This window comes from Salmo trutta, chromosome 2 (assembly GCF_901001165.1).
Source record: "Salmo trutta chromosome 2, fSalTru1.1, whole genome shotgun sequence".
Taxonomy (NCBI): domain Eukaryota; kingdom Metazoa; phylum Chordata; class Actinopteri; order Salmoniformes; family Salmonidae; genus Salmo; species Salmo trutta.
This window is the reverse complement of record NC_042958.1, coordinates 41,549,684-41,573,137: the sequence shown is the minus strand read 5'-3', so window position 1 is coordinate 41,573,137 and position 23,454 is coordinate 41,549,684. Positions and strand designations below refer to the sequence as shown.

At 43.5% G+C, this 23,454-nt stretch overlaps 2 protein-coding genes across 3 annotated transcripts in view; both read left to right on the top strand.

Moving 5' to 3' along the window:
• Positions 1–523: 523 nt before the first annotated feature.
• gpatch11 (G patch domain containing 11) lies at positions 524–3,744 on the top strand. Its single transcript, XM_029702094.1, has 8 exons — positions 524–695; positions 1,203–1,429; positions 1,801–1,842; positions 2,040–2,160; positions 2,399–2,489; positions 2,712–2,840; positions 3,367–3,448; positions 3,537–3,744. Exons 1-8 carry the CDS (start codon positions 646–648, stop codon positions 3,593–3,595), a joined length of 801 nt encoding a protein of 266 aa, XP_029557954.1. The 5' UTR covers positions 524–645; the 3' UTR covers positions 3,596–3,744.
• Positions 3,745–4,918: 1,174 nt separating this feature from the next.
• Positions 4,919–23,454, top strand: part of eif2ak2 (eukaryotic translation initiation factor 2-alpha kinase 2) — a 37,900-nt gene continuing 19,364 nt past the window's right edge. For both annotated transcript variants that reach the window (XM_029702082.1, XM_029702074.1), the window contains exons 1-9: positions 4,919–5,158; positions 14,779–14,921; positions 16,327–16,459; positions 16,768–16,931; positions 17,028–17,154; positions 17,263–17,336; positions 17,497–17,670; positions 17,759–17,891; positions 19,050–19,114. In XM_029702082.1, the coding sequence (XP_029557942.1) occupies positions 14,809–14,921; positions 16,327–16,459; positions 16,768–16,931; positions 17,028–17,154; positions 17,263–17,336; positions 17,497–17,670; positions 17,759–17,891; positions 19,050–19,114 (983 nt within the window). In that variant the 5' untranslated portion in view covers positions 4,919–5,158; positions 14,779–14,808. The remainder of the gene's footprint in view (positions 5,159–14,778; positions 14,922–16,326; positions 16,460–16,767; positions 16,932–17,027; positions 17,155–17,262; positions 17,337–17,496; positions 17,671–17,758; positions 17,892–19,049; positions 19,115–23,454) is intronic.

Below are 23,454 nucleotides of genomic sequence, written 5' to 3'. Positions count from 1 at the left end.
CCTATGTTCTGTTATAATATCCACCCTGCACAGCCAGAAGAGGACTGGCCACCCCTCATAGTTCCTCTCTAGGTTTCTTCCTAGGTTTTTGCCTTTCTAGGGAGTTTTTCCTAGGGAGTTTTTCCTTCTTTCACCTGCATTGCTTGCTGTTTGGGGTTTTAGGCTGGGTTTCTGAACAGCACTTTGAGATATCAGCTGATGTACGAAGGGCTATATAAATAAATTTGATTTGATATTTAGACGCGCAACATGTCAACGGAACCAATCAAATGTGCAGAGGTTGCAGGCGGAATCTTTTCGCGAACGGAAAAGGGTTTTCACTAGTTACCACAGCCACAAAGTCGAAATTGTCTAGCTATATCATAAAAAAATCATAAAAACAAAAATGTGCTTTTTGGTCTTAATTCAAGGTTAAGGTTAGGCATAAAGTCAGTAACTTGGTGTGTTTAACTTGGTGTGTTTAACTTGGTGTGTTTGAAATCACATTTTAAGAAGATTAATTGTAGAAATAGGCGGGGTTTAGCTGATTATGACATTGTGGGTGTGGTAACTAATTAACGTTAGTGACGACCGAGAAAAGGTGAATGCCCAGCTGAAAAATAATAGTCCTACAATAGTTCACTTGTTTGGTTTTACAAGTCAATAATGGCTGAAGACGAAGATGATTACATGTCCGATGCCTTTCTCAGTCAAATGTGAGTTTTTCTTCTTCAGTTTCCGTACGGTGAGCAAATAAATTGTGACTAACGATTACATCAGTGTGTGGATCTGTGATAATGGGTACCATTAGCTAGCTAGCTAGTTACTGTAACAGTAGTTAACGTAGCTAATTAGCTAGCTACACAGATGAATAGGAGCCACGTTCGGTTGCCAAACGTTGCATATAGAAATGCAATGAATAAAGACGACATAATACCTTGGTCTCTTGCTTGGTCTACTTGGAGAGGCAGATTTAGCTAACGCGCTAACTAGTCAAAGGCATGCTGATTCATTTTAGTAGGAGTAGTAATTGGCTGGATCAAAAGCCTGCACGTCGGGTCTCAGGTGACTGTCTCACCTCATATTTTGTTACACATTCCACAGAAGAATATTTAAAAAATATACTTTAGTGTCTATTGTCTGGTTATTACATGTGTGTTCCGTTTTATAGCTAAGTTCTCCATTTATATACAAGGTTCTCTCTGTGTCCATCTCCCTGGCAGACCAGATGTGAAGCCCGGTATCCCGATGGTGAAGCGTGTGAAGGAGGCCCTGAGGAAAGAGGTTCTTCACAAGGAGAAGAACGTTAAGAACCGCCAGAAGACTATTAAAGAGTTAGAGCAGGAGAGTAGAGAGACGGCACAGCACAGCACCATTAGCAACCAGAACAAGGGCTTTGCTCTGCTGCAGAAGATGGGCTACAAAGCTGGACAAGGCCTGGGGAAGCAGGGTTGGTCCTCTCCAGTTCAACTCAGAATGTATCATATTACTTCTTAACTGAATCAGTTCAACTCAGAAATAAATGCCTGACTTTATTGTATTCAGCTAAGAGTTAGGCCAGACATCACAATAACTAAGCCAGTCAGGTCTCTTTAGTGATGGAGTTAGTATTGTAGCAAAGTCAGGGAGTAGTCCAGACTGGGGCTTGAACCCAGCACTTTGATACTGTCAACCCAACACCTTAGCAGTTCCGCTAAGAGATGTGAACCCTTGACGAGGTCGCTGTTTTGGAATAAAGTTGTTACAATATGACGATCAGACCTGACATCACATGGTAGATTTTCTTCTAGCATTGATTCCTGTCTTTATTCCCTCTTGCAGGGGCGGGAAGAGTGGAACCTATCCCACTAAATATCAAAACAGGTGAGAATTAATTTTCATATCCAAGACAAAAAGTAAAGTAAATACGAACCTACACATTGACAATGTGTGCATCAACATGACCTTTCTGAAGAGATGTAGCCTACCTAATGCAATTAACACATTACCTCTAACATAACCTTCTGTTATTGCAATGGTTGTAAACCTACTGCATCATCCTGTGGTTATGTATCACTCAGACAGAGGTGGCATCGGGATGGAGGGAGTGAAGAAGAGGAAAGCGGAAGAAGAACTTGAACATTACCGTCAGAAAGCCCGGGCCAAACAACAGAATGAGAAACAGTCCCTGGAGGACTTCAGGTAAAGGCCTAGTCCCAGATGTCACTCTATTCCCTATAGCCTCTGGTCTAATGGCACCCTATTGCCTCTGGTCTAATGGCACCCTATACCCTATTGCCTCTGGTCTAATGGCACCCTATACCCTATTGGCTCTGGTCTAATGGCACCAGTCAGGTGCTGGTCAAATGTGTTCTAATGCTGTGTACATGTGTTTTAATGCTGTGTGTGTGTGTGTGTGTGTGTGTGTGTTCTACATCAGAGTGAGGATGAGGACAGAGAGGGAAGAGCAAAAGATTGAGGGGGACCTCAGGAGGAGTCAGAAAGCCTGTGAGCAGCTGGACAGTCAGAAGGTTAGACACACACACACACACACAGCCTTTTATCTGCAAAAAGTCAATTTGGAGGAAACACACCTCTGGTGGAAAATGTGTGGATTTTACAATATTTGCCTGAAAATCTGTTGCCAATTGCATTGAAACCTAGCTAGTCACAAACTCTATTGACAAGAAGAAGACAAGGCCTTTTATGTTTATCTCTGACTATACTGAATATTCTCCTTTTTTAAACTCCAGGGTGTCCCGGTGCCCAGAGAAGACTGGTACTGGCCTAAACTGGTTGTTGAGGAGGAGGAAGAGGAAGACAAGGTGGTTGAGGAGGAGGAGGAGGAGAAAGAAGACAAGGTGGAGGAGGATGAGTTAACTGTTAGTACATTTCATTTGAATATGATAGAAGCTCAGGAAAGAGACTAAAGATATGGCCAGTTAAAGAATAGACATTATAATGGCATGAAACACTAGGGTTGAATTAAGAATAGACGTTATAATGGCATGAAACACTAGGGTTGAATTAAGAATAGACGTTATAATGGCATGAAACACTAGGGTTGAATTAAGAATAGACGTTATAATGGCATGAAACACTAGGGTTGAATTAAGAATAGACGTTATAATGGCATGAAACGCTAGGGTTGAATTAAGAATAGACGTTATAATGGCATGAAACACTAGGGTTGAATTAAGAATAGACGTTATAATGGCATGAAACACTAGGGTTGAATTAAGAATAGACGTTATAATGGCATGAAACACTAGGGTTGAATTAAGAATAGACGTTATAATGGCATGAAACACTAGGGTTAAATTAAGAATAGACGAAAGAATACATTGAATTAAGATTATTATTTTGAAGTTCCTCCTGTGACAACCCTGTTTTCATGATCTTTTCTAGTCACTGGACAAGCTACAAATTCTGACGTCATATTTAAGAGGGGTCCATTTTTACTGCATATGGTGTGGGACCGCTTACAATGGTAAGAATGAATCCTACTCACTTAAATAAAACATCCCTGGCCATTATAAAGACATTAAATACAACTTTACACTGTTTGTGACCTACAGATGAGGAGGATCTGTGTTCGAATTGTCCTGGAGACGCAGCTGCAGATCACGATGACTGACCACTGCGGAATAATCTACAGAAGAGACAGGAGGCACCGGCCAGTTTGGATTCATTTAATGTACGGGGATTATAAATGGGATCAGAGGCTGTATGTATGAAGCGTTTCTGTAGGAGTACTGATTTGGATTTTTCCTCTTTAGATCACAATGAATAAGGTTACATGAACGGGGGGGACTGATCCTAGAGCAATAATCCTATTCTGATCCGGTTGATACATATAACATCTGCCCCTGTATTATTTATATATATATATATATATATATATATATATATATATATATATATATATATATATATATATATATATATATATTAGGTGAGTTTTGACCTATAAAGTGTGAATTTGTATTAACAGGACATTTTTATGTATTTTCTTCTTGAACATGTTGTTTTTGATTAATAAATTAAAACACTTTTTTTTATATATGATTCAGAAACCATGAATTAAAAGGATATTTAGATTATAACCTGGAATGTGTTATTTGTACATTTGACAGGCAAACTTGATATTTGCATAGGGTTCATTCATCCATGTCATCCACAGACCACGAAGTCGACATGTTTGCCTCCTTATCGAACACGTTATATTCAATAGGATGCAACATTTATTAGCAAATGCAGATATAATTTTTGGAGCTGTTTAAAAAATATATATGTACGTTTGGCACTTTCACCAATTTATTGGCATGTAAACATACTTTTTTTTCTTATTCGTTTAACCTAAAACTTCTCAGATACATATTACTAATTAAATTGTTTAGTTTTATTTTGGGGAATATAATTCTTTGTAGCCAACACACAGGCGTCAGCCCAGTAGCCATATTGACTGATGACGTAGGGTTCGGGAAATCGAAACCAAAGATTATGGATATACTGACAAGATATGCGTCTCTCCTTCCTAACAATAGGAGTTGTTGTCCACAACGCGGACCGGCGGGCTGTCTAGCTCCCCCGCCTTATCCTTTCTTTGGATTTTTAACGTCAACCGCCTGTATTTAATAGAGAGAGACGCTATGCCACAATCCTCAATTCCTGAATATGCATAGCCGTCTCGAAACAAATTCCGATATAGTGGGGGGGTTTCAAAGTTGCCGTGATGTCACGTGTCCCCACTTAAATCAGTAAACTCGTAACAATTTAAGCATTGGAAAATGTATATTCGAGCAAATAAATCTCACGTAGCAAATAAGCCATTACTTTTTTTGTTGACCATATTCGACACTTATTGACCTCCATTAAAGAAAACTCACGCAACCTGCTGGAGGGAGACAGATTTTCATCCGAGTTGAGCATCTCTCTTCCTTTACCTCTCTGTAGAAACTTTTCCTCTCTTTAGAAGCATAAAACGAAAGTAAAGCGCGATGACTGGACACTGACAGCAGTGCAGTCGGTAACACTTGTGGGGACCATCTACACCAAGGACTATAACTATAACAATAAATTATACATAACTATAAAACGTTAGAGAGCATCCACACTAGAGGAACGTTTATCGTTCTACACCGATCAATCCACTGGTCAACGCATTCTACTACACGCTCAAAGGCCTATTAATAAAGCGGTAAGTAGCAGACTATTCAGTACATTATAGGGTGTGTTCATTGTCATACTTCAATGCACATGTCACGAAAAAAAACCATAGAAACTCGTATTTAAATGAAGCAATTCAACAACATAATGCTGTTTAACCTGCGCGTCTTTTATATCATGTCAGTCCTTGCTTTGGTTTCCAACTGATTTCCATTTTTCGAATGGATGTCAATTTGTTTGGATCTTATTTTTCACTGTGTCCATCTCTCTGTTCGACCTGTTCAACCATTAGCAATGTAACAATATCATTTCTGTGGCCAAAGTGATCCCACCAACGCACGCTCTCTCAACTTTCCCCACCGGAGAGTTCTTCTTCGGTGGGATTTAACGGTGGTTTGCATCCAATATGTTGCGTTACTGTCCCCAACTGGACTCAAGTATAAATCCATTATACTTTGTGATAAAAAACAACAACAAATAAAAACACCCAACTCTCGTACACACAAGTACTTCTCTGCAGCTGCTACCACAATATCTATTTTCTGGGATTCACGTTCCGTTTCTGCGGTACAGTTGATAACCATTACTATGACCGATACGAAGCCAACCTTCCTTACCCGACAGTTCATTTGGACTAGGCCTATTTTACATTCAGCAATTAACAAGAGCAAGACTGTTTCTCTCCAAGAAAAGGCTATTAGGCCTAGTATATAAAAAAAGTGTAAAATAAATGTCCTACAGCTTTTGTAGCCTGTAGCTAATTCCTGGGATTACACGTGAAAATGAACAAAGTAGATACAAGGAATAAAGTAGAGGTTTGAGTCAGTATAGCCCATTGCACATAAGAACAGCTGGAAGAGAGAAAGGCTAGTTGCGTAGCAGAAGTAAGAAGTGAAATATTAGCTAGATGTTAGGTCATTCATTACATAGGAAGAAATGAGGGTTCTTTGGGAAGGGTGATGGTTCTATGTGGAACCATAATGACTCAAAGAGCCCTTTGAGCTCTTCAACGATTCTTTACTTTTCACAAAAGGGTTCTTTGATCCTTTTGTGATAATAAAAATGTAAGGGAGGCGGCTCATTGGAATATCTGAGGGAGTGGTTTTGGGCACAGACCTTTTTGTGCAACCATGAGTAATAGTGTCATTACAGTTTATTTAATGTGTTGTGTAATGCCATTACATATTACACAAACCTATGGCCAGTGACTGACTCATGTACTGTAAGGTCTTGAATCAATTGAGAACGGTTAACTAAATCAGGCAGTGGGTCTCAGTTCTCTCCTCAGGAACCAACCCCCAGCTGTTCCAGAGGTAGCGACTTGATTCAACTTAACACAATAATAACACCTATTGAATTTCAACAATATAATATGGCTTACCTGAATAATAAACAAAAAACCTGTATGGTTCATCAAAATGATTTATAAAGAACCTTTCAGATTGAGAAAGGTTCTTTACAAAACCATTCTCCATAAAGGTTCTATAAAGAACCATAAAAAATGGTTATATCCATAGAATATAGAATGTTAGGAAAGAGTTCTTTATTGAACCATCATTGGTTTTATGTAGCCCCAAAATAGGGTTCTATATAGCCCCAAAATAGGGTTCTATATAGCCCCAAAATAGGGTTCTATATAGCCCAAAAATAGGGTTCTATATAGCCCAAAAAGGGTTTTATGTAGCCCCAAAAAGGGTTCTATATAGCCCCAAAAAGGGTTTTATGTAGCCCCAAAAAGGGTTCAATGTAGCCCCAAATAGGGTTCTATATAGCCCCAAAAAGGGTTCTATGTAGCCCCAAAAAGGTTTCAATATAGCCCCAAAATGGTTCTATATTGTCCCAAAAAGGGTTCTATAAAGCCCCAAAAGGGGTTTTACGTAGCCCCAAAAGGGGTTCTATATAGCCCCAAAAAGGGTTCTATATAGCCCCATAAAGGGTTCTATATAGCCCCATAAAGGATTCTATATAGCCCCAAAAAGGGTTTCCCTGTGGTTACAAGCCAAAGAACCCATATGTGGTACTATATAGAACCATGTGTAGCTAAATAGTAGGGCTATAAATATAACCTGTCAAATGAAAGAAAAGAAGTTGCCAGATAATGAAATGGCAGATCTGTCCATTCCTCCAGGTTGTGCTCTGCAGTCCCCCGGGCACGCACATCTACCGTATTGATTAGGCCTACATTTTTAGACAAGGGCATTATTTCACTTGATTAGTCATAGGTACAGTCTCGACGGTTTACCATCTCCAGAATTGCATTTGAACCCAGTCTGGCACCAAAAGAAGATTCCTGTGGGAGATAAGTCTATACACAATCTATATACACATGTACCATTCACCACATAGAAGATAAATATTTTTTGTTATTTAATTATATTTAGCCTTTTCTTTTATTCCAGGCTTTATGTAAATATTCTGCAAACAGAAATACACAATGGACCAAAAAAAACATTTCAGTTTCTCCTCATCACTCAGCCACATAATGCCAGGGTATATCTGGTGGTCTGTCTCCTCGTGGCTCAGCCACATAATTCCAGGGTATATCTGGTGGTCTGTCTCCTCATCACTCAGCCACATAATACCAGGGTATATCTGGTGGTCTGTCTCCTCAATTTCTTTGAGGTCACAATAGTTACATAGTGTTTCCTCTTCCGTTTCACCACAATACCGACCTGTTTCAATACGCAGAGGAAATATCCCTGATCTGACCTGTTTCAATACGCAGAGGCAATATCCCTGATCTGACCTGTTTGAATACACACAGGCAATATCCCTGATCTGACCTGTTTGAATACGCACAGGCAATATCCCTGATCTGACCTGTTTGAATACGCACAGGCAATATCCCTGATCTGACCTGTTTGAATACGCACAGGCAATATCCCTGATCTGACCTGTTTGAATACGCACAGGCAATATCCCTGATCTGACCTGTTTGAATACGCACAGGCAATATCCCTGATCTGACCTGTGCACATAGCAATCTCTTGTTTATAGGTAGGTTATACATAATATTTCTCTCCCACACCAATTCACCGTTAATCAAACAAAAGGTTCTCAATTTGGGTTTATGATTCATCTCCTCCAACCATTTTTTTTCATAATGTGAAGTTGTGACTTGCAACATATATCTAGTTTCCTGAATCAGGTCACATATTGCATCAACAGCTGTTTTTTAATCATATCTATGTCTCCCTTGATTTTGTTTTCGTACAGATGTTCACAGTCAAACTGTTGGAAAAAGGTCAGACATTTCAGTTGCCCAGGCTCCCCCTCTGGTTAGATCCCATTGAAAAACTTTACTAGCTATTCTGGCAGCTGGCATATCCAATAATCAAATCAAACTTTATTTGTCATATGCGCCCAGTGGCAGTTCTAGCTTTGTAACGGCCGTCAAAGGGAGTAGACCAAGGCGCAACGGGTTGAGTGCTCATTTTAACGTTTATTTTAATAAACTTGAACACGTAACAAAAACAAGAAAACAAATGACAGCTAAACAGTTTTGCAGGCTAACCCTAGCAGTGCAAAAACAACTTCACACAAAACCCATTACAAAAACACCCCTCTATATAGGACCTTCAATCAGAGGCAACGAGGAACAGCTGCCTCCAATTGAAGGTCCATCCAATAACCCTAAACATAGAACTAAAAAGACTAGACCAGAACATAGAAATATACTAACATAGAACATAACCAAAAACCCCGGAACACTCTAAACAAACACCCCTCTACCTAAACACATAGCCCAACAAACCCCGAAACACTCTAAACAAATACCCCCTGCCACGTCCTGACTAAACTACAATAACAAATAACCCCTTATACTGGTCAGGACGTGACAAGCTTGTATGGCTCCCTGGGGGAACCTCCCCCCCTTCAGCGTGCCCCTCCCCCAGATATTTGGAAAAACACAAATAAATAATCATAACATTTAAAACTATATAAATATAAAAATACATACAAAAATATAAGACTCATAAATATCAAAAAGTAGTAACAAAGTAAAATACAAAAATGTTGTAGTATATAAATACAAAAGAGAATAACATTTATTACACTATTAATTTATTACCTTGTCAGCTCGGGGATTCAATCCAGCAACCTTTCAGTTACTGGCCCAACGCTCTAACCACTAGGCTACCTGCCGCCCAACGCTCTAACCACTAGGCTACCTGCCGCCCAACGCTCTAACCACTAGGCTACCTGCCGGCCCAACGCTCTAACCCCTAGGCTACCTGCTTCCCAACGCTCTAACCACTAGGCTACCTGCCGCCCAACGCTCTAACCACTAGGCTACCTGCCGCCCCAACGCTCTAACCACTAGGCTACCTGCCGCCCAACGCTCTAACCACTAGGCTACCTGCCGCCCCAACGCTCTAACCACTAGGCTACCTGCTGCCCAACGCTCTAACCACTAGGCTACCTGCCGGCCCAACGCTCTAACCACTAGGCTACCTGCCGCCCAACGCTCTAAACATTAGGCTACCTGCCGCCCAACGCTCTAACCACTAGGCTACCTGCCACCCTAGGTGCCAGACACCCCAAAAGACTCAATACTTTATATCACAAAATATATAAAATATCAGTCTAATATAGACGCCTTTTAAGTAGCTGCACACCTTTATCTTTTGCGCATTTTTCCTCTGATGGTTTTGACCTTTTCTTATCCATGTGTGTTGATTTGGCACTCGAGCATCAATACATTACCCATCCCCCAACACTGTCAACCAAGAGTCAAGACTAAACCAGTTCACCTTGGTGGTGTGCAGACTGGTTTTATATTGTTCTAAACCATTTCACACAAACCAGGAAAAAAATGCAACAATATGTCTGTGAAACTATATATTCACAGTATTATGAATGAATTGTGGTTTATTTGGTAGCATTTCAAAGTGTGTCAGATTTGACTAATTCCATCAGTACTGTACAAAGTTAGAGGTGTTTTATTTGATAGATTCCCATGCCCTCCTACCCCGGGATTCCAGTGGGGAGACCTGAGGTCAACCTACCCCCGCTCACCCTATCCCTGGGCTTCCAGTGGGAGACCTGAGGTCAACCTACCCCCACCTCCCTACCTCGGGCTTCCAGTGGGAGACCTGAGGTCTACCTACCCCCTCACCCCTACCTCGGGCTTCCAGTGGGAGACCTGAGGTCAACCTACCCCCGCTCCCCTACCTTGGGCTTCCAGTGGGAGACCTGAGGTCAACCTACCCCCGCCCCCTTACCTCGGACTTCCAGTGGGAGACCTGAGGTCAACCTACCCCCGCTCACCCTACCCTGGGTTTCCAGTGGGAGACCTGAGGTCAACTTACCCCCGCCACCCTACCTCGGGTATCCAGTGGGGAGACCTGAGGTCAACCTACCCCCTAGCCACCCTACCTCGGGCATCCAGTGGGGAGACCTGAGGTCAACCTACCCCCGCCACCCTACCTCGGGTATCCAGTGGGGAGACCTGAGGTCAACCTACCCCCGCCTCCCTACCTTGGGATTCCAGTGGGAGACCTGTGGTCAACCTACCCCCGCTCCCCTACCTCGGGATTCCAGTGGGGAGACCTAAGGTCAACCTACCCCCGGCTCTCTACCTTGGGCTTCCAGTGGGTAGACCTGAGGTCAACCTACCCCCCACCCCCTCCACATCTCATACTTCTGAGTGGGAGACCTTCCCAGGCAGTAGCCTGCCTAGCTCACAAACTAGAATCAGGGCACCCACTCCAACAAGGTTAATTGACCCACAGTCCCACACTGATATCATTGACGTGACGTGCAAATAAGCGATAGATAACCGATCGCGCAAATGTCACCATTCCAAAAATAATCGTGCGGGTGCCCCGTGCTGCAAGATGCCACCGTGGGCAGCTGCCCGTGCCGCCCATACCTAAATCCGCTACTGCATGCGCCGAATACAACAAGTGTTGACCTTACCATGAAACGCTGAATACAACAGGTGAATACAACACCTTACCATGAATGCGTACTTACAAGCCCTTAACCAACAGTGCAGTTCAAGAAGAGTTAAGAAAATATTTACCAAATAAACTGAAGTAAAAAATAAAAGTATCACAATAAAATAACAATAACGAGGCTATATACAGGGAAATTCCAAATTCGGCTTATCTTCATGTTATCTATTTCTGACTATTGTACAGACTGAGAAGATATGGTCTACACAGGCTCTGGATTTACGAAAACCATTTTGTTTTTCTACCAGAATGTTTTGATCCTCCAGAGAGGTCGTTAGCCTATTGTTGAGGATGGATTAATATAATCTATAAACCGTATTTAATAAACTTATGCCTCAAAAGTTCTGTGGCACTCTCGGGTCATTTTTGAAGATTTAGGAATGGTGTTCTCTATAGACTTTTACCAAGTGGATGGCAGTATACTGCACTAAAAAAACACACGAGGAGCACATCATATAGGACGTCAATTAATTTAGGGGATTTTAAAATCTCATTAGGCAGTTCATCAATGCCAAACTCTTTCCACATTTTTTTTGCAATGTCAATCACCCTCTTAACTTCTGCCACAGACAGCTCCTCATCTAGATAGGGGTTACATATATAAGAGGGTTCTGACATTGTGTTTTCCAGTTTAGTTTTCTGGGAACATACACTACCATTCAAAAGTTTGGGGTCACTTAGAAATGTCCTTGTTTTTGAAAGAAAATCACATTTTTTGTCCATTAAAATAATATCAAATTGATCAGAAATATGGTGTCGACATTGTTAATGTTGTAAATGACTATTGTAGCTGGAAACAGCTGCTTTTTTTAATGGAATATCTACATAGGCGTACAGAGGCCCATTATCAGCAACCATCACTTCTGTGTTCCAATGGCACGTTGTGTTAGCTAATCCAAGTTTATCATTTTAAAAGGCTAATTGATCATTAGAAAACCCTTTTGCAATTATGTTAGCACAACGTACCATTGGAACACAGGAGAGATGGTTGCTGGTAATGGGCCTCTGTACACCTATGTACAGTCGTGGCCAAAAGAGGCTGTAGCAGAGAGGCAGTGGAGAGGCTGTAGCAGAGGTAAGTGGAGACGCTGTAGCAGAGAGGCAGTGGAGAGGCTGTAGCAGAGAGGCAGTGGAGAGGCTGTAGCAGAGAGGCAGTGGAGAGGCTGTATCAGAGAGGCTGTAGCGGAGAGGCAGTGGAGAGGCTGTAGCTGAGAGGCAGTGGAGAGGCTGTAGCAGAGAGGCAGTGGAGAGACTGTATCAGAGAGGCTGTAGCGGAGAGGCAGTGGAGAGGCTGTAGCTGAGAGGGAGTAGAGAGGCTGTAGCGGAGAGGCAGTGGAGAGGCTGTAGCTGAGAGGCAGTAGAGAGGCTGTAGCTGAGAGGCAGTGGAGAGGCTGTAGCTGAGATGCAGTAGAGAGGCAGTGGAGAGGCTGTAGCTGAGAGGCAGTAGAGAGGCTGTAGCAGAGAGGCAGTGGAGAGGCTGTATCAGAGAGGCAGTGGAGAGGCTGTAGCGGAGAGGCAGTGGAGAGGCTGTAGCTGAGAGGCAGTAGAGAGGCTGTAGCAGAGAGGCAGTGGAGAGGCTGTAGCTGAGAGGCAGTAGAGAGGCTGTAGCAGAGAGTCAGTGGAGAGGCTGTAGCTGAGAGGCAGTAGAGAGGCTGTAGCAGAGAGGCAGTGGAGAGGCTGTTGCTGAGAGGCAGTAGAGAGACTGTAGCGGAGAGGCAGTGGAGAGGCTGTAGCTGAGAGGCAGTAGAGAGGCTGTAGCAGAGAGGCAGTGGAGAGGCTGTAGCTGAGAGGCAGTGGAGAGGCTGTAGCAGAGAGGCAGTGGAGAGGATGTAGCAGAGAGGCAGTGGAGAGGCTGTAGCAGAGAGGCAGTGGAGAAGCTGTAGCGGAGAGTCTGTAGCAGAGAGGCCGTAGCAGAGAGGCCAGGTGCGTTATTGCTCAAAGATAACTGTGAAGACACACTAGAGATGTGTAGCCTAAGATAGAAGCGTATGCAACCAATCATCCATTAGCTACATTTTAGGCCTGATACTGTGGTGAATAGTCTATACCCAATGAATTTACACTGTGATGTCAGGATGTATCGGTGTTAACAGATATCAGAAAATATGGCCTTCTTATACTGATATGCGCTGTTTGTCGTGGATCACCATTCTCCCAAGTCATCCTATTTTACCCTGCTCTCTGCCTTCTCTCCTGTCCAAACAGCCTTGCGTAACTAGAACCAAGGATGCTTCAGTAGAACGCATTTTTGATTGGTTGATTGGTTGATTGGTTGTTAACAGTGGTGTAGTGCTTTAGGTCCTTTGACACACTCTAAAGGACCTAAAGTGATAAATCCCATATTGGTCTTCACAGTCAAGCCAACCCAAGCTGTACAGTGCAGTAGGCTAATAGCAGGCATACTATTGGAACAGATAAATTAGGCTGTCAACTGAGTAAGAAATTCACAGATTTCAGATAAAAATAAAGAAATTTAGACCTTTCTTTTTAATAGAAAAACAACCAAATTGGATGTTCTAAGTCCATAACAATGCTTAAAAGACATCAGGAGACAACTTTTGAGTTCTGGGGAAAATGTATGATTTTTTTGTTGTTGTGTTGCCTTTAATTAAAGTGTGCAGGCACTGTTGTTTGGTTAGCAGTGTTTCTGTAGTACAGCCACCTAGCACTGTTGTTGGGTTAGCGGTGTTTCTGTAGTACAGCCACCTAGCACTGTTGTTTGGTTAGCAGTGTTTCTGTAGTACAGCCACCTAGCACTGTTGTTTGGTTAGCAGTGTTTCTGTAGAACAGCCTCCTAGCACTGTTGTTTGGTTAGCAGTGTTTCTGTAGTACAGCCTCCTAGCACTGTTGTTTGGTTAGCAGTGTTTCTGTAGTACAGGCACCTAGCACTGTTGTTGGGTTAGCAGTGTTTCTGTAGAACAGCCACCTAGCACTGTTGTTTGGTTAGCAGTGTTTCTGTAGAACAGCCTCCTAGCACTGTTGTTGGGTTAGCGGTGTTACTGTAGTACAGCCACCTAGCACTGTTGTTTGGTTAGCAGTGTTTTTGTAGTACAGCCACCTAGCACTGTTGTTGGGTTAGTGGTGTTTCTGTAGTACAGCCACCTAGCACTGTTGTTTGGTTAGCAGTGTTTCTGTAGTACAGCCACCTAGCACTGTTGTTTGGTTAGCAGTGTTTTTGTAGCACAAGTGGGTATACCCTGCACTACACCACTGGTTGTCAATGGTTTCTAATTGGAAGGGACAGGGGGGAATCCAAACGAGTGCTCTGGTTATCGTTCTCCACTTTTTTTGTGGTTATCGTTGTAGTGTGAACACTCCCTAATTCACTCCTGTTCACATGAATTAGAACGATACAAAAAATATATATATCGTTATCGTTCTTGGTGTGGACGGCCCTTTTGATATGAAAACGATATTAGCACCATGTTATGACTTTGAGCGTTGTTGCAGAATGTTTATTTATCGTTTTGAACTCGAACTATCAGCCATGGTCACTCTCACTTTTGATAAGGAGTCTAGCTTGTGTCCTTATATTGTTTGCATATCGATTTATTAGCTAACTTACGCGTATTGATTATGCGCACAAAACAATCCAGGCCCCAGCTTTATTATTGTGTATCATTCATAATTTTATATAATTGTTGTCTTGATTTGATATTCCTTTCTTTTTCTCCCCTTTTATTTCTTACAGATTCAACAACATAATTTTTTATCATAAGCAATGGATTCCACAAATTATATCGCCAAACTGTTGGAGTATGCTCAGAGACAACGTCAGATCTCTGACATCAAGTTTGAGGAGGTTGGTACAGATGGACCGGATCATCTGAAAACGTAAGTCTATTAAACTGGCATAACTACATTGCCTTCAGAATGTAGTCACTCCCCTAGACTTTTCTGTTACAGCCTGACATTAAAATGGATTCAATAGAGCTTGTTTGTCACTTCTCTATACACAATACCCCATAAAGTCAAAATGGAATTATGTTTTTAGAAATTTTTACAAATTAATTTAAAAATGAAAAGCTGAAATGTCTTTGGTCAATAAGTATTCAACCCCTTTGTTATGGCAATCCTAAATAGGAGTAGAATTTTGCTTAACAAGTCACGTAATATATAGGAGTAGAACTTGGCTTAACAAGTCACGTAATATATAGGAGTAGAACTTTGCTTAACAAGTCACGTAATAAATAGGAGTACAACTTTGCTTAACAAGTCACATAATAAGTTGCATGGACTAATAGTGCTATAATAGTGTTTAACAATAATGTTTCATGACTACCTCATCTCTGTACCCCACACATGGTCCCATCTAGTTACCTTAAGATGGTCCCACCTAGTTACCTTAAGATGGTCTCACCTAGTTACCTTAAGATGGTCTCACCTAGTTACCTTAAGATGGTCTCACCTTGTTACCTTAAGATGGTCCCACCTAGTCACCTTAAGATGGTCCCACCTAGTTACCTTAAGATGGTCCCACCTAGTCACCTTAAGATGGTCCCACCTAGTCACCTTAAGATGGTCCCACCTAGTCACCTTAAGATGGTCCCACCTAGTTACCTTAAGATGGTCCCACCTAGTCACCTTAAGATGGCCCCACCTAGTCACCTTAAGATGGTCCCACCTAGTCACCTTAAGATGGTCTCACCTTGTTACCTTATGATGGTCCCACCTAGTTACCTTAAGATGGCCCCACCTAGTCACCTTAAGATGGTCCCACCTAGTTACCTTAAGATGGTCCCACCTAGTCACCTTAAGATGGTCCCACCTAGTTACCTTAAGATGGCCCCACCTAGTCACCTTAAGATGGTCCCACCTAGTCACCTTAAGATGGTCTCACCTAGTTACCTTATGATGGTCCCACCTAGTTACCTTAAGATGGCCCCACCTAGTCACCTTAAGATGGTCTCACCTAGTTACCTTAAGATGGTCCCACCTAGTTACCTTAAGATGGTCTCACCTAGTTACCTTAAGATGGTCTCACCTAGTTACCTTAAGATGGTCCCACCTAGTTACCTTAAGATGGTCTCACCTAGTTACCTTAAGATGGTCTCACCTAGTTACCTTAAGATGGTCCCACCTAGTCCCAGCTACGTAGTTGCTTTGTGTAAGAGCATCTGCTAAATGACTAAAATGTAGTTTGTACTGTAATATGAAATAATTCATTCATTCATTTAATGAAATTATTCAGTCATTTAATCATTAAGTATTGCCTTAAACATTCCCTCTTTCCCCCCAGCTTCACTCTGAGGGTGGTGATTAAAGGCCATGCCTATCCTAACGGGGTTGGAAAGACCAAGAAAGAGGCCAAACAGAATGCTGCTAAACATGCTCTGATTGGCATAATGGAGACGACAGAGCAGAAGGATGCAGTAAGAACAGCCTTTTCTTTTTATTCTACTGATGGTAACAGGCGTTGACCAGGGCCGTATGTATCAAGCATCGCAGAGTGCTGAGCTAGGATCAGGTCCCCCTGTCCATATAACATTATTAATTGTGATGTAAAAGGCTGAACTGAATCTAACTTCAGCACTCCTACTCTGAAATACAGCTCACCGGGTGACATTTTGATTGACAAAGACCGTACTATCATGGAATGTTTAGTCACAGAATATATTGACTTTTGGAGCATCAAACATACAGTTTGAGACCTGATGGCCTGCGTAATGTTTTTCAACAGTCTGTTTCATGTCCTCCGTCACCGGCTCCGTCTCCAGCCCCTCCTGTCCGAGCAGTTATCTCCCAGCCCAAGTACGTGTCCTGGCTGAATGAACACAGCCAGAAGAACAAGCTGTCTCTAAAGGCTTTGGAAGGAGCACGTGTTGGACCCAATAACACTTCACAGTAACACTTCATACAGTACTCTAAATATATTCACTTACATGCCGTTGCAAAGGGTCATATCCAAAACTGAAGGTGTGTGTGTGTGTTGTATGTCAGATGCTGTAGGTATGTGGTAGGTGAGAAAGAATACCCAGAGGGCTTTGGGAACACGAAGAAGGAGGCTAAGGAGGAAGCAGCAATGCAGGTCTATCTGGAGTTATGTGGCGGTAGTCAGACTACAGGGGTAAGGGTTATTAGGCCACACCATAGACACACTACATCTCATGATAGGATATGCAATCTAAATGTTATTTTATGATAGTGGGGAAGTAAAGAATGTTTCATTTCCAAGACTGTCGACGAAAACTGCAATGGCACTACTGGAAAACACAAGGAGAAATTGAATGGAAAGGTTGTGGTCCTCAGGTAAGCCAAAATATTTCTTTATTTTATTTTCTTTGAAGTTTCCAGTGCATGTATTACCAAGTAATCAGCCGTAGCTGGAGTCGCCTGTTATTGAAGCATATCTGTCACGTAATTAGCAGCCTAGCATAAACATTGTGTTTTGATTTCTTATGTCTTCCAGTGAGAAGGTTGAACACATGAACATGAGCTCAGAACAGAATGTACCAGAACAATACAGCTGCATTACAACAGAGGAGACCAATTTCATAGGCATACTCAACCACTACTGTCAGAAAACCAAACGGTTTCTTGACTTTAAGTTAGTGGAGAAGAGTGGACCGTCACACAACCCTCAGTGAGTCTACAGACACTATGAGAAGATCATTTCCCAACTGTCATTGAATGTCACTGAAAAAAATATGACCTATTTTGTCCCTACACAGATTTGTTTATAAAGTATTGATTGACAAGAGAGAATACCCAGATGGTTTGGGTAAGACAGCCAAAGAGGCCAAACAACAAGCTGCTCAGTTAGCATGGTCTGCTCTTCAAGAACAGTCTGACTGGAACAGCCAGGTAGACATTTACCGTCATCAGTACACTGGTTATTAACAGCAGGTCCAGATTCAATCCCATCAGCGGTAGATATGTGTTACAGCGTGCTTAAGCCCGATTAAGCCGACATATGCAGCGTTACCTTGAATGTGAAACACGGAAACATTGCCTTTAAAAGGTGCCTAGCTGACAAAGTGCCAACAGATTGAATCCCGGCCTAAGATAATTTTCTCCTCGGGCCCGGGACATTAACGTTTATCCCTCGGGCCTGGAATATTAACGTTTATCCCTCTGGCCCGGGACACTAACGTTTATCCCTCGGGCCTGGGACATTAACGTTTATCCCTCGGGCCTGGAATATTAACGTTTATCCCTCTGGCCTGGAATATTAACGTTTATCCCTCTGGCCCGGGACATTAACGTTTATCCCTCGGGCCTGGGACATTAACGTTTATCCCTCGGGCCTGGAATATTAACGTTTATCCCTCGGGCCTGGAATATTAACGTTTATCCCTCGGGCCTGGGACATTAACGTTTATCCCTCGGGCCCGGGACATTAAAGTTTATCTCTTGGGCCCGGGACATTAACGTTTATCCCTCTGGCCCGGGACATTAACGCTTATCCCTCGGGCCTGGGACATTAACGTTTATCTCTTGGGCCCGGGAAATTAACGTTTATCCCTCTGGCCCGGGACATTAACGTTTATCCCTCGGGCCTGGGACATTAACGTTTATCCCTCGGGCCTGGAATATTAACGTTTATCCATCGGGCCTGGGACATTAACGTTTATCCCTCGGTCCCGGGACATTAACGTTTATCCCTCGGTCCCGGGACATTAACGTTTATCCCTCGGTCCCGGGACATTAACGTTTATCCCTCTGGCCCGGGACATTAACGTTTATCCATCAGGCCTGGGACATTAACGTTTATCCCTCGGGCCTGGGACATTAACGTTTATCCCTCTGGCCCGGGACATTAACGTTTATCCCTCGGGCCTGGGATATTAACGTTTATCCCTCGGGCCTGGAATATTAACGTTTATCCTATCACTCCAACACCCTTTCCTGAAAATAGCCTCTCCTAGTTTCAAATGCCTATTTTTCTCTACAATGTAAAATAGACAAGTGTCTGTCTGTCTCTGTTGACTGTGTTCTTCATCTCTATGTTGTGGTTTATAGGTGTCTTGCAGATCAACAGTTTCAGAAGAGGGAGGACTATCCTCTCTAACCCCCTCCAGTACATGGTAAGATGGAGGACTATCCTCTCTAACCTCCTCCAGTACATGGTAAGATGGAGGGCTATCCTCTAACCCCCTGAAGTACATGGTAAGATAGAGGACTATCCTCTAACCCCCTGAAGTACATGGTAAGATGGAGGACTATCCTCTAACCCTCTCTAGTACATGGTAAGATGGAAGACTAGCCTCTAACCCCCTCCAATACATGGTAAGATGTAGACTATCCTCTAACCCCCTGAAGTACATGGTTAAGACGGAGGACTATCCTCTAACCTCCTCCAGTACATGGTAAGGTGGAGGACTATCCTCTATAACCCCTCCAGTACATGGTAAGATGGAGGACTATCCTCTAACCCCCTCCAATACATGGTAAGATGGAGGACTATCCTCTATATCCCCTCCAGTACATGGTAAGATGGAGGACTTTCCTCTAACCCCCTCCAGTACATGGTAAGATGTAGACTATCCTCTCCAACCCCATCCAGCACATGGTAAGATGGAGGACTATCCTCTCTAACTCCAGTACATGGTAAAATGGAGGACTATCCTCTCTAACCCCCTCCAGTACATGGTAAGATGGAGGACTATCCTCTAACCCCCTCCAGTACATGGTAAGATGGAGGACTATCCTCTCCAACCCCCTCCAGTACGTGGTAAGATGGACTATCCTCTCTAACCCCTCCAGTACATGGTAAGATGGAGGACTATCCTCTTACCCCCTGAAGTACATGGTAAGATGGAGGACTATCCTCTCCAACCCCCTCCAGTACGTGGTAAGATGGACTATCCTCTCTAACCCCTCCAGTACATTGTAAGATGGAGGACTATCCTCTATAACTCCTCCAGTACATGGTAAGATGGAGGACTTTCCTCTAACCCCCTCCAGTACATGGTAAGATGTAGACTATCCTCTCCAACCCCCTCCAGTACATGGTAAGATGGAGGACTATCTTCTCTAACCCCCTCCAGTACATGGTAAGATGGAGGAATATCCTCTCTATCTCCCTCCAGTGCATAGTAAGACGGAGGACTATCCTCTAACCCCCTCCAGTACATGGTAAGATGGAGGACTATCCTCTAACCTCTTCCAGTACACGGTAAGATGGAGGACTATCCTCTAACCTCCTCCAGTACATGGTAAGATGGAGGACTATCCTCTCTAACCTCCTCCAGTACATGGTAAGATGGAGGACTATCCTATATAACCCTCTCTAGTACATGGTAAGATGGAGGACTATCCTCTCTAACCCTTTCCAGTACATGGTAAGATGGAGGACTATCCTCTCTAACCCCCTCCAGTACATGGTAAGATGGAGGACTATCCTCTTACCCCGCTGAAGTACATGGTAAGATGGAGGACTATCCTCTAACCCCCTGAAGTACATGGTAAGATGGAGGACTATCCTCTAACCCCCTGAAGTACATGGTAAGATGGAGGACTATCATCTAACCCCCTCCAATACATGGTAAGATGGAGGACTTTCCTCTAACCCCCTCCAGTACATGGTAAGATGTAGACTATCCTCTCCAACCCCATCCAGCACATGGTAAGATGGAGGACTATCCTCTCTAACCCCCTGAAGTACATGGTAAGATGGAGGACTATCCTCTAACCCCCTGAAGTACATGGTAAAATGGAGGACTATCCTCTCTATCCCCCTCCAGTGCATAGTAAGATGGAGGACTATACTCTAACCCCCTCCAGTACATGGTAAGATGGAGGACTTTCCTCTAACCTCCTCCAGTACATGGTAAGATGGAGGACTTTCCTCTAACCTCCTCCAGTACATGGTAAGATGGAGGACTATCCTCTAACCTCCTCCAGTACATGGTAAGATGGAGGACTATCCTATTAACCCCCTCCAGTACATGACAAGATGGAGGACTATCCTCTAACCTCCTCCAGTACATGGTAAGATGGAGGACTATCCTCTATAACCCTCTCTAGTACATGGTAAGATGGAGGACTATCCTCTCTAACCCTTTACAGTACATGGCAAGATGGAGGACTATCCTCTAACCCCCTCCAGTACATGGTAAGATGGAGGACTATCTTCTCTAACCCCCTCCAGTACATGGCAAGATGGAGGACTATCCTCTATGACCCCCTCCAGTACATGGCAAGATGGAGGACTATCCTCTAACCTCCAGTACATGGTAAGATGGAGGACTATCCTCTAACCCTTTCCAGTACATGGTAAGGTGGAGGACTATCCTCTATGACCCCCTCCAGTACATGGTAAGATGGAGGACTATCTTCTCTAACCCCCTCCAGTACATGGCAAGATGGAGGACTATCCTCTAACCTCCAGTACATGGTAAGATGGAGGACTATCCTCTATAACCCTCTCTAGTACATGGTAAGATGGAGGACTATCCTCTCTAACCCTTTCCAGTACATGGTAAGGTGGAGGACTATCCTCTCTAACCTCCTCCAGTACATGGTAAGATGGAGGACTATCCTCTAACCCCCTCCAATACATGGTAAGATGGAGGACTATCCTCTATAACCCCTCCAGTACATGGTAAGATGGAGGACTTTCCTCTAACCCCCTCCAGTACATGGTAAGATTGAGGACTATCCTCTCTTACCCCTCCAGTACATGGTAAGATGGAGGACTATCCTCTAACCCCCTCCACACATGGTAAGATGGAGGACTATCCTCTAACCCTCTCCAGTACATGGTAAGATGGAGGACTAGCCTCTAACCCCCTCCAGTACATGGTGAGACGGAGGACTATCCTCTAACCCCCTGAAGTACATGGTAAGATAGAGGACTATCCTCTATAACCCCCTCCAGTACATGGTAAGATGGAGGACTATGCTCTAACCTCCTCCAGTACATGGTAAGGTGGAGGACTATCCTCTCTAACCTCCTCCAGTACATGGTAAGGTGGAGGACTATCCTCTAACCTCCTCCAGTACATGGTAAGATGGAGGACTATCCTCTAACCCCCTCCAGTACATGGTAAGATGTAGACTATCCTCTCCAACCCCCTCCAGTACATGGTAAGATGGAGGACTATCCTCTCTAACCCCCTCCAGTACATGGTAAGATGGAGGACTATCCTCTTACCCCCTGAAGTACATGGTAAGATGGAGGACTATCCTCTAACCCCTTGAAGTACATGGTAAGATGGAGGACTATCCTCTAACACCCTGAAGTACATGGTAAGATGGAGGACTATCCTCTAACCCCCTGAAGTACATGGTAAGATGGAGGACTATCCTCTAACCCCCTCCAATACATGGTAAGATGGAGGACTATCCTCTAACCCCTCCAGTACATGGTAAGATGGAGGACTATCCTCTAACCCCCTCCAGTACATGGTAAGATGGAGGACTATCCTCTAACCTCCTCTAGTACATGGTAAGATGGAGGACTATCCTCTAACCCCCTGAAGTACATGGTAAGATGGAGGACTATCCTCTAACCCCCTCCAATACATGGTAAGATTGAGGACTATCCTCTATAACCCCTCCAGTACATGGTAAGATGGAGGACTATCCTCTAACCTCCTCCAGTACATGGTAAGATGGAGGACTATCCTATTAACCCCCTCCAGTACATGGCAAGATGGAGGACTATCCTCTAACCCCCTCCAGTACATGGTAAGATGGAGGACTATCTTCTCTAACCCCTTCCAGTACATGGCAAGATGGAGGACTATCCTCTAACCTCCTCCAGTACATGGTAAGATGGAGGACTATCCTCTATAACCCTCTCTAGTACATGGTAAGATGGAGGACTATCCTCTCTAACCCTTTCCAGTACATGGCAAGATGGAGGACTATCCTCTAACCCCCTCCAGTACATGGTAAGATGGAGGACTATCTTCTCCAACCCCCTCCAGTACATGGCAAGATGGAGGACTATCCTCTAACCCCCTCCAGTATATTGTAAGATGGAGGACTATCCTCTATGACCCTCTCCAGTACATGGTAAGATGGAGGACTATCCTCTCTAACCCCTCCAGTACATGGTAAGATGGAGGACTATCCTAAATACCCCCTCCAGTACATGGTAAGATGGAGGACTATCCTCTCTAACCCCTCCAGTACATGGTACGATGGAGGACTATCCTCTAACCCCCTCTAGTACATAGTAGATGGAGGACTATCCTCTCTAACCCCCTCCAGTACATGGTAAGTTGGAGGACTATCCTCTAACCCCCTCCAGTACATGTAAGATGGAGGACTATCCTTTAACCTCCTCCAGTACATGGTAAGATGGAGGACTATCCTCTAACCTCCTCCAGTACATGGTAAGATGGAGGACTATCCTCTATGACCCCCTCCAGTACATGGTAAGATGGAGGACTATCTTCTCTAACCCCCTCCAGTA